Here is a 12989-nt window from a genome sequence, read left to right on the forward strand (position 1 = left end):
TAAAGAGATTTTAATAAAATTTCATATCAACTTACGTGACAAAAATGGGATATATGAGATTTTCTGAAGTTATCGACGTGTTCGTCGACTGCCAAGATCTTAAAACCGGGTGATGATATCCACTGTGTAAAATAACGTGTTCACACATTTTATTTATCAAAAAGAAAGCGACAATTTGTTTACATCTGGTCTTGCTTACGTCCACGTCGGAATCCCAACTACTACCTGTCAAACTCGATCGACCAATCATCAGTTAGCATGTGACGTCAGACATATTAACTGAGGATATACCTCGCTAAATTTGCCTTCAGGGAGTGCTCAAAATGGGCAAGCTACGTGTCAAGTAAAACGCGCTTACGCATTGCTGACATATTTTTTCATAGAGTCAATTCTTCAGATATAGTAAAGTAGGTCCTGGGACCTATACAAACAAAACACAATTAATTTTGTTTGAGTTACATATAATTTTAATTCAAAGCTTGTAATATTTTAATAATTAAATATGTTCACATTATTTGCAATAGGAATAAGCAAAGACCTATCTAGATCTATAGAATACATATAGGTCTTTGGAATAAGTGACCTTAAAATGATCCTGGTTAAACATAACGGTACTAAATAATATTAGAGAAGTCAGGGCAAGGAAGACATCCCGGTCAAATGCACAACAGCACTAATCTAACTGAACACTTACATAATATTTTATTTAAATGACATGGCTATTTTAAGGCAAATTAAAAAAAATTATAGCATAATAGTTTAATCATCTCGTGCTCAATGTTAGCTTTTGTCAGTTGTGTGTAAGATTTTCATTCAAATGGCATATAAACTGCTGCGCAGATTTTCACGAAACTTCACAGAAATGTACCTTTGGTAATCCTCTTTCAATTGCTCAAACTGTTCGAATCATCTGAGTATGTTGGTCAAAAGAAATATAACAATGCATAAAAAAAATTATTTTATGAAACCGCATGGCCCAGAAGTTGAAAACTTGATATTTGATACCATATTCATTGAAGGCCTTAACAAAGTTTTTAAAATCATTTCCTTGGAGAAAAATTTGGTGTCTTTTGGGGGATCAACTGGTCAGTCCAAATTGTTGTTGTTTTTACATACAAAATAACTTGATAAGTTGTCTCTGCAAACCACATTGAAAACGTTACTGAGGTGAACTATATAGCACCCTTTGGACAATTGGCCCTCTTGGTTATTGAACACTGTACGTGTTTGCGTCGGCTATGATCATGCGTTATGACACAAGAGGTCATACTGTGGCAAAGACCTATAGAATGTATTCTTTAGGTCTTTGACTGTGGCAGTAAATTCTAACTAAGAATTTCTTACTAAGAATGGACACTCTTTAAAGCGAGTATATACGAATTTGTCAAATATTAATGAATTTATATAAAATGTGTAAAAACGTATTATATATATATATATATATATATATATATATATATATATATATATATATATATATATATATATATATATATATATATATATATATCAATATAAAAAACAAGTTCAGAAGAACATGTGTCGAAAAATGCGAAATAAGCCAGATATTAAATTCTAAAATCGAAAACGGCTGTACAGTAGTATTCGCCAGCATGTATATCATGCATGTACGATGTGAATCTAAACTTAGTTTAACGGTTCATTTTAAATTTCTGCAACGATATATATTAATACGACACACGAACACTAAGATTGGTCCTAATTAAAAGACGAATGCTTCGGTTATTGTAGAAAAATATGTTCGTCACAATCGGCTCGGGGCGCTAATTTGTCTTTTCTGCATTTTTTGAAATTCGTATTCAATGTATACTTTTTGCTGCCTATTTTGTGTTATTGTAGCATATTTTATCAATATATTACAATTTAACATACATACAAAATCGTATAATCTCGCTTTAACCAAACAATAAACAATGTCGATTTTTGATCACGTGTATCTTATATAGAAATAATTTTATGAACAGATATTAATGTTCATTTTTTTATTTATAGAATGATCTTACTTTACAAATCATGGTATCATGCTTTTCTGACTTGGAAATGCAAATAGGATTTATGGATTTTCAACAGTTATATAATTCTTATTTTGGATTTCTATTAAAATGAATATGGACCAGCCTAAGGGCGCATGATTTCATAGTTTTAAAAACGTTGTGTCGACGTAGCTTTCGGCAAATTTGTGTAAAGGGTTCGCGTGAAGGGCTGTAATAATGACGCAGAACAATATATCAAAGATATATAAGGTGTTTATGTTCTGGCGGTCAAGTGGCAAATGCCTACATTAATCACCATTATAATACAACAATAACAGTAATAGCATTTGTAAAAACATGGCAATATTGTAATCCAATGAATACAATAAATACAGTCAATACAATACATACAATACATACAATACATACAATACATACAATAAATACAATAAATACAATAAATACAATAAATACAATCAATACCTTAGGTTGCATTTAATTAGAACAGAGATTATAACAATACAAAGTTTAAAGTTTATAAATTGATTTATCACTAACCTGTAATAATGACGCAGAACAATATATCAAAGATATATAAGGTGTTTATGTTCTGGCGGTCAAGTGGCAAATGCGCGGTTACTTGCGCTTTCCACTTGACCAACGCCGCGAACCAATCATGCGTGTAATAGGCTTAGTGATAAAACTGGTTAGGTTGTTAGCTGAACTGTAGTAACTGTTTGAAAAGAATTCAGGTTAATATTAAAATAGATAGATATTGATTTCGTATGATGAGATATTGTAAAGAAATAAGGATTTCGTAAATTTACTCTATGACAGTTGCGTATTTATAGAAGGTTTTCATACAATACGTTAGTAAACATAGTGTCAACATTTTTTAATTTTGTATTACAATATCTTTATTTATAGTATATATGGTTTTCCTGTGACTAAATGATTGTTTATGTTTATATAACACAGAAAGTATAAATAACAATGACATAATTTCCTCTAAAAAGATACATTTCACAGCCCTTCTTATGCAAGAAATATTTAACATGTTATGGCCGTCTTTTTTATATTTGCAAATGAAAAAATGCATGTTTATATCTATAAATACATGCTCATAACTGATGAATTTCACAGATAGCTATGGTAAAACGGAACAATGGCTGGATCTAGATGTAGGAAGTTTATTAGGTGGACACCTATGTAAAATGTTAAAAAGTGATGTAAAAATGTCATTTCTTTATTTGTTTAAGTGTATAAATTCATTCATACTGCTATAAAATAACACAATTTTCTGTAGTTTTAAACACGTTTCCACCAATTTTTTAAATTATTTTTCCTTTAAGAGTCTAAATTCAAAAAATCGTATCATTGTTTGTATAGGTCCCTGGAAGATCTTATGACCAATGCTGAAACTTTTCTAACATAAAATTCAAGTATCCAATATCTAACAATATAGCTAGATCTTTGCTTTTATATCCCTTTATTCAAGTAAAAAACCATCGACTCCCGACTCTAACATACAGCACAGATCTATTGATTGTTTTCTTGTAGATACTTGCATAAATTATTGTTTAGAAAATTTTCAGCAATACAATTTGTTTGTTTTTTATTCATGTAAATAAACCAAACGAGCATTACGCGCGATTGGTCACGGTCGGGTACTACTTACATGTACCCCGGGTACCTGTCAGACTTACATGTACCCCGAGTACGGTAAATATACTTAAACGTACCAGGCCAATATTAGACTGTACCCGAGTTTTATTCCGGCCCAAAATCCGCTGTCGTAAAACGCGCTACCGATTAGCGGAATTACGAAACAACCTTCTATTAAAAAAGAAACTTTTTCAACATGCTTTTTAAAGGGGCCTTTTCACAGATTTTGGCATGTTTTGAAGTTTGTCATTAAATGCTTTATATTGATAAATGTAAACATTCAATTTTAAAAGCTCCAGTAAAAAATCAAAAATAAAATTTAAAAAAGGAAAAAAAAATAGCCCGTAGCAGGGCTCGAACCAGTGACCCCCGGAATCCTGAAGTAAAAACGCATAAGCCAACTGTGTTATCCTGCCAAGCATTCATAAGATGCGTATTTTATACGTTATATAAGGAATCTTCGTAGTTTCACAAATTTAAACGACAACAACAGAACTCTCCAAATTATTCAATCGTTTCGCGTTGCAACGCTTTATCATTTTTAGGTTTTTAAATCGTCAAAAGATGCATATCATGGCTATATTAGACCATGGCAAATGTTCAGTAATACTGTTTTCTCACAAATATCATAAATAAACCGAAAATTTGCGAATCTGAAACTTTTTTTTTTCTTCAATTTTGTCTATTTACCAAACCGTGAAAAGATCCCTTTAATATGAGTTTCGATAATATAGACGCCATTTAACAGAAAATTGACATAAATATTAACATAAATAGTTTTTAAAAATAGCCGACAACGACCGATTTAGCGTTAAAATTCCCGGGTACGTTTAAGTATATTTACCGTAACCGGGGTACATGTAAGTTTACTTAAGTGTACCCGGGGTACATGTAAATAGTACCCGAGCCGACAATGACCAGTCGAGCCAAAATTACTTTACAACTACAAAATGAACAACTTAACATTTATACACGATACACATTTATTCATTATTTTGTAAAAAATAGTTTTATATCTAATGCACCATTAGATAAAAATATTTTGTACATAAGACAAGGGACTAACAGCGTATTTCTTTCTGAACATTATTGCAATATAATAACATAGTGTTAGTTGATAATTGCAGACTTTAAATATGTTACATTTGCCAAAACAATAGTACAAAGCAGTATTTAATGACTCTTAAAAAGATTTATTGAAAAATCTGAAAAATAAAGCTATTTTTTATAGAATAATGTATTAAAAGGTGTTCTCATTTTAAATATCTGATTTTACTGTACTTCAGATATTTTATGGATGCAAAAGAAACCCTTTAATAATGAGTTTCGCTTCGTTAAGATAAATTATAAATCGGCAACGAAACATTTTTCATTGAAGAACTTGGTATCGTCAAGGTACCTAGTTTTGCGATCCACCAGTTTCAGTGACCTTTGCGATTTTCATCTTCAAAACCCTTGCTGACATGATGACACACATTATCTCACTGTATTCACATGCTAAATTAATTTAAACAAGAAATATCTTTAAAAAAAGATATACGGCGTTGATTGTGGTCGATGTTTATGAACGATCAAAAGTTATCTCTATGAGATAAAAAGTAGCGGATGCCTTTTTTCTGCGCAGTTCTTAGCTACATCATAAGCAAATCAATTACGGGGTGTTGCGCCAGATTTCGTGGCTTATTATGCTTTATGTGATATTATTACTCAGATATCTATATTTACAGAATAGAAAAACACAAGAAACATGAAAATAAACGAGTGCATATAGGTCAGCCGGCAATACTCGAATCTTATTTAATTGCATAATTATAGTATAGTGAATTATTGTGCTCATGCTTAATAAACTGGTCTAAATGGATAAATATTTCTAATTAATTTTATCAAAATTGGTCCTTATCATGCCAGTGTTGAAACCATATTAAAAATCGATGATTGACATACCACAATAATATCGCCGAATATCTTTATTTAGTATCTTTCTGATCAAAACATACTTCAAGTGCACAAATTTTACGAGACGGCGTTTATATAAAGATTTCTGCAACTGACCGCAAACTGACAAACTGACCTTGATACCTTGCGGATTGGAATGCAATGCATTACAGTCACTACGTTATTGTCAGTAAGACCGGTGTAACACAATGATCGCAACCCCTTCTACGAACTCCGACGATGAACTGTATATAAACTATGACTTTCACAAATAGCCGCTTATTGACCCGAAACCTCGCGGGTTGAAATGCAATGCAAGTAAGTACTAAATATGACAACATAGCCTTTAGTATAAACGCTTTTGCGCTGGTAATTCTCTGAAAATAAAAGGTGAACGCACAAACTGTATTTATGTCGAAAATTGATTGTAAAACTGTTCTATCTATTGAGCCTTTTCATTAGAGATAAAATTGTTTCATGCAGTAAAACAGTGTTACAAAGACGCGGATATGTTTCCAATGTTCTGGTGTTATACTCAAATCAGCCAATGGAATAAATGAAGTGTATTCATTCGTACCTAGCCGCGGGAAATTTTATTTGAGTATTATTGGACCCTTACAAAGGTCAAGTCAGGGTGAAAAGCTGGCTTAATACAGCTTACGCCGAAAAAAACACTCAGACACATTTTTGAGCGTATAGTTAAGCGAGTATTAGATTTATCTAACCACGAAGTCACATTTACCCGTGCGTTGTGCGCAAAACCTTGATTACGATATTGAATTATATTTGATAGAACAGACAACGATTTCACGAACGATTGAATGGTTATGTTTATTTTAAGCAGTGATAAAATATCATTTTGTGCCATCATTTACTTTATTTTGGGTTGCTGGTGAAATAATATTTTAGTTAAACTACATAAAAATACCGCCAAATCATCGGTATTACATTAAATATGTAATGATACCAAAAATAGTTCAACGCTAAGCAAAGTAGAATTAAACGACTCTTAAAAAGATTCTTAAACAATCTGAAAATTATAGCTATTTTGATAGAGGAATGAATATTTCACGAGCGATTAAATGGTTATGTTTATTCAAGAAGGCCGGATTTTGAATTGGTACCTTGGCCGGGCCGGCTTACATGTACTTTAAAGGCTAACCACTAGCGGATTTCATTTGTTAATTTGGTAATAATTTATTAATATTATTAATTAAGATTAAGATTACTTATAGCTTAACTTTTGTTTTCAATTTGATTATTTAGAAAACTTAATTTCAAACTTTATTTCAACGTCAGCATTTGCGCAACTCATGTTCAACGTTTTAAATATTGTGTGAATATAAGCAAGCTTTACCTTATACTATTGAATTGACACCTGTACAATTGAGAGTGAGTTATCGCCGCTACTTGTTGAGAACAAACGCAAGCACTACTAAAGAGGTTACGCAACAGAAGCGTGGTAGTGTATTGCATTATATACATCGATGGTGACGTCACTACGTTCTTGTCAGTAAGACCGGTGTGTACACAATGAGTGTATTTGACTCTCGATATAACACTATACTTGTTGATCAGCAGTATTTTGATTTTCCCGCATCTATTAATAGCTTCCGATTATGAATCACATGTGCTGAGCAAAAATACCACGCGGTTAAGACGCTGCAGATGGTGGACTATTTTAATAATTCATAAACATTTTCTTCTGCGACACGTATGTTTCTAAAAATTGTTTAATGATTCTTTTCTATATACGCTCCGTTAAAATAGTATTCTATACCAGAGTTGCGACACCTTAAGGGTTTCGCGGGATGGAATGAGTGGGGAGATCAAATCAAATTGAAAACCGATTATTTCGACCAAAAAATTGGGTACGAAAAACATTTGGGTACGAAAAAAATAAATGGGTAAGAATATACAAATGTGGGTACGAAAACGTTTGGATACGAAAAAAAATTGGGTACGAAAAAAATGGGAACCAAAAAATAATTGGGTATGAAAAAATTTGGGTACGAAAAATTTGGGTAGTAAAAAAATGGGAACGAAAAAAATTTGGGTACGAAAAAAATTGGGTACGAAAAATTTTGGGTTAAAAAAAAAGAGTGGGTACGAAAAAGAGTGGGTACGAAAAAGTTTGGGTACAAAAAAAAGGGTATGAAAAAAAATTTGGGTACGAAAACATGTGGGTACGAAAAAAAATTGGGTGCGAAAAAAATTTGGGTACGAAATAAATGGGTACGAAAAAAAAAATTGGGTACGAAAAAATTTGGGTACGAAAAAAATGGGTACGAAAAAAAAATTTGGTAGGAAAAAAATGGGTACAAAAAAAATTTGGGTACGAAAAACATTTGATTACGAAAAATATTTGGGTACGAAAAAAATGGGTACGAAAAAATATGTGGGTACAATGGGTTCATGTTAAGGTTTTAGCATGGCGGACGCTGGATGGCGAAAAGACACTTCATGACACAATGAGCTTGCTATGACAAAACCTCAGGTTTTGTTCGAAAACAGCCAAGCTCATATGCATAAATCAGTGAGTAATAGTACTTATACTCAATAAAAGCTAGGCACAGCGTATAAAATCAGAACCACTGGGCTGAATCTGCTGAAACTTGGTCGCATTATACATTATGGTCCAAACATGCTACAGAATGAGCGCTTCTGGACCTGACAGCGTAAAACATTAACCGATAATGGACAGCACAAAATGGGTTATTTTGTACAAAAAAAAAGTAAACTTCAAGTGGCATTTGATGACTTTTAGACATCAGAAAGTTGCAAATGTTTAATATTCTGCACACTTCGACTTGTTTTTTGTTTTTTTTACAAATTTAGAAGCATTTATCCTTGGGGTGTATATAAACCCTGTTATTCAATGTCAAAAATAGCTAAGCAGCAATTCCCCTTTAACATTATTCCTTATATTTAATTGTATTGTTTAAAAAGATAACTGTGTATATTTAATCATAATGGCTCCGTATTTCACACTTGATAGGCCACTGCTGGGGCTTGAACCCAGAACTCATCTCACATTGTAAGATGCATTTTTCAATTAAACTACAATGACTGTATCGTGTGAAGTGGAGCCAACATACACCCACATAAGTGAAAAAATCATTACGACGATATATTTGTCCTGGGCGTTTCCCGACATGTCGCATAACTGTTTACAACAAAAGATGTATACATAGATAAATATACATACATGTAAATGGGAAAAAATGAACCATCTATTTTTAATTTTTGCTTCATATATACACATTTCCTAGCCATGATTTATAATTATATCATGTTGAAATCATTTTTAGACAGAATATTACTGAAACTGCAATAAACAATAAGATGGATAGATATAATGTTTACTTTTATCTAGTACAATGAACAAATGTTCTTCCGATGCCATTTTCACTAAGGTATAGGTATTGAATCCTGATATATATACGACTAAAAATGAACATCTAAACAGCAGTATTTTACATGAAGAGTACTCACAAAACCACAACAATAATACTCAATGAATGGGCTGTCCGAAATCCGAAAAATATGTACACTACAATAACAAGACGTTAATACAAAATATGCACGTTAACATTATTCAAGATATGAAAGCAATATATCAAGGGATATAGGAAATATTTGGGGTGGTACGCACACTTTAACAAAGAGTCAGTGTGCGAATTTCACATTTGAAACCACTAGCCCGTTCGGGCTACCAGATGGAATTTTTCACTAGCCCGAACCAAAGTTTACTAACCCGAACTGTTTATCACAAGTTTTTAAAATAAGTTTATATTTTTGCGGTTCTGGGTAGATTTTATTGCAGGTAGGGTGTAATTGATGAGGATTGCAACTAACAGTTGATCCCAATTAACTGGAAATGTTATTATAATATTTCATTTTCAATGACAAAATACGATTATAATATTTATGTATGACGATATTCGTCAATCAATACCTTACATGCAGTCAAGATGCAAAGGTTTATATCCAGTCTGTAAATAATTTTAGATGTCAATTGTCCCAAATTTGAAATCCGAAACATTTAGCCGAAAGTCTTAGGCCGTATGATAAAGCGAATAGAGGGCAGTGTCTCCTCCCCCTAGCTTACTGTTTTTTTTTATAGTCTTTCTAGGTCCAATTCTGGTGAGTACAATGTGAAAAATTATCAACCAGACCATCCGTAACATCGCATGTGTATTCATCATTCTAGATATTTTTTTATCAAGAATGTCGAAAATAAATTAAAATCGACAGATAATACCGTATCCGGAAACAACTGTCCAAAAACAATCAATGTAAGTCCTTGCACGTGAAATAAAATATGCATAACGTTTGACTGCCAAAACTGAAAACCAGTAAAAAGTAACCAAGCAACTACGCTATCAATATATAATTTGGTTGACATATTCTATTAAAATATGATATTGCAATGCGTTAATTCGTCAATAGATCATTACAAATCCAAGATGGCGGACATTTAAAACATTTGTAGACTTGTATGGTTTTCTGAAAGTACAGCAAATTGAACAACCTGGGTAGATCCGCATTTTATTTGCACGGTATCCAAAAAAAATTGTCATTCAAACTCTCGTCATGTCAACATAATCGGAAGGGTGAGGAAACGCGATACGAAGCTAAATAAACCCTGTAAGGTATGGTTCAAACGATGGATGAAAATAATATTTTTGAGCATTTTTAATTTCAAAAGTTCGAAAAATCAATAGCCCAATCGGGCTAGTACCCATTGAAATTCAGTAGCCCGAAACAAGATCAACTAGCTCCGGGCTAGTGCGAATTTCGAACATTGTAGAGTTATCAATAATATGCATATTCTACATGGAAAAAGTGTCATAATTCTTATAAAATGCAAGTGATACAGTTGTCTGCTCTTGTATTTAGGTTGGGGTCATGTTGGTTAAGAAATATGCAAAATATGGAAGCAATATGTCAAGGGACATAGGAAATATTTGGGGTGGTACGCAAACTATAACATTTGCACGCTAACGCCAATGCCGGGGTGAGTAGGATAGCTCCACTTTATATATTTCATATATAATAGTCGAGCTAAAAAGTAAATATACTATATTATTAACAACAAGCTTACCTCAATCACAACTTTAATGCAATGCTTATAACAATAAAGTTACAATGATATTTCATTGATTAAAACTAACTTATTACTATTGGTTGCCTGCACTGGCAACCATCTTTAGTATTTTGGTTGCCCAGATAAAGAATAACGAGCCCAGAAATATGTACATGTGTATATTATACTTTCTTTTAATAAAATAATAGATAATTAAATAAATTTGCTGACATTGCACTACTCAATGTTTGATGTTTTATTATGAGCCTGAATTTAATTATTTCCTATTCCTAAATAATGAATGTTATTTAACTAGTATTGATCCATGGTGGTCAATTGTTATTCAATTTTTATTGCACTGAATTGTTTTAAGCTTTAAAAAAAAAACAAGTTGCCCGGCCGGACTATCAACTTTGGAAATTGAGTTGCCCAGGCCAAAACTACTTGTCCTGGGCTCACGGGAAACCACTAATTTTCATCCCTGTATACCCTTTCATTTTCTGTTCTTCCATCCTATTCTCAAAATGAATTTTAAACCACAATACTTTATAATAACATTTGTATTGAATGCTAACCATATTATGACCCAAAAAACAATTTTACAAACCCGTAATCCAGTCGCAGCGAGTTTTTTTTATTTAGTTTACCATTATCAGTGTTCTCTGTAAGACCGGCAGCGGGCCATTTCGCCGGTTACATTTACTCTAGACGCCAACTACTTTCCCCAAGTATATCAAGTAAAATGTCACAAATGCTTTAGTTTTACTGCATTGTTGCTGGCCATATAACTGGCTACTCAATTTTTTTTGGAAAACACTGAATTATGCATGACAAACACACAAAACTTAAAATCTTAGATTTGTTTTTAAAATAAATTGACACTTACAGCTTGTCGCCATTAAAATCCCAAGATTCAAATAATGTTCCACGAGATACGTCAACAATTGCTTAATCAAATGAATGAAAAATAAAAGTAAACAAAGCCGGATTTTACATAAATTCCAGGTTGATAAACACAACAAGGTAAAGGTACCTTGTAGTCGGTGAGATATAATAATAATACAGTTAGTAAGGCTCGTACCCTGGGTACGGTAAATATACTAAAATGTACCCGGGAATTTTAACACTTAATCGGTTGTTGTCGGCTATTTTGTACAAATATTAATATATGGTCACATTTATGTCAATTTTCTGTTCAATGGCATTTATATTATCAAAACTCATTGTTAAATCATTAATGTGATTTAATTTTAAATCTTAAATTGTTAAAAGTCGCATCATTGTATGACGTCGTCAAGTATAATATTTTCCGCGACGTTGCACATTAACTTTTTACCGCCATAGATTTTTTTAAAGAAACATTATTTGGTTTGCGAGGTCAGGGGTCAGATCAAAATTCCAAATAGTGCAGGGTCGCACATAATGCTCATAGCTACCATGTGTTTAAGTTTCATGGTTCTAGTGCTTATGGTGTAAGAGATAGTGGCTAGGACAGACGGACAGACTGATGGTGGAGATAACCACAATGAACCTGTTAACAGCCAACTAACGCTGCCAACAAAGCACAAGCTTTACGTGTCAGGATGTGGCACTATCTATACAAACTGCATAAGAAATAACAAGACGCTTAGGGTTTGAGGGACACCAAACCTGATTATGAGTCTTCCACACCTTAAGCATCTTAACCCTTTGCATGCTGGGAAATTTGTCGTCTGCTAAAATGTCGTCTGCTGAATTTCTAAAATTAGCATTTTCTTCGATTTTTTATCAAAGAATACTATCAGAATAGCAAACAGTTTGGATCCTGATGAGACGCCACGTTGTGTGGCGTCTCATCTGGATCCAAACTGTTTTCAAAGGCCTTTAAAATTCGGTTCCCGCACTGAAAGGGTTAAATATACTTATTTGCTTGTGTACATGTACCTGATAATAAATTATTATTATTACCTGTTTTGGCATCAACAAGCTTTATCAATTGGCCCTCAAATTTTGCACATAAACGCTACACGATCAACCAATATGCCTTTTCATTTCAAGTTGGAAAGCAATTTAGCCCTTATTCGGCCATAATAGGGTGGAGGATCAATTTAAAATACAACTATTCCAGATACAAAAATATTAATTCATTTATTTAATGCACTTATTTTCTTCTCTTTTGCTACTAAATGACCAGTCATATTTTGCACTAGCAGATGATATTTCTTTTTTTACATATGAAAGGTAAAAAGAAATTCAAGCAGCATTTTATAATATAAATTTAAAAATGCACTAAATCATGCACTTAAAAACAATATTATTGTGATTCT

The 12989-nt window shown here is 32.6% G+C and overlaps 1 protein-coding gene across 1 annotated transcript in view; it reads right to left on the reverse strand.

Annotated features, from left to right (window-relative positions):
* The window catches only part of LOC127838868 (delta-aminolevulinic acid dehydratase-like), a 33015-nt gene extending 32764 nt beyond the window's left edge, over nt 1–251 (reverse strand). The window contains exon 1 of the mRNA XM_052366890.1: nt 36–251. Within this exon, the coding sequence (XP_052222850.1) occupies nt 36–250 (215 nt within the window). The 5' untranslated portion in view covers nt 251. The remainder of the gene's footprint in view (nt 1–35) is intronic.
* Nucleotides 252–12989: the final 12738 nt, after the last annotated feature.

The sequence above is a fragment of the Dreissena polymorpha genome, chromosome 7 (assembly GCF_020536995.1).
Source record: "Dreissena polymorpha isolate Duluth1 chromosome 7, UMN_Dpol_1.0, whole genome shotgun sequence".
In the NCBI taxonomy this organism is placed as follows: domain Eukaryota; kingdom Metazoa; phylum Mollusca; class Bivalvia; order Myida; family Dreissenidae; genus Dreissena; species Dreissena polymorpha.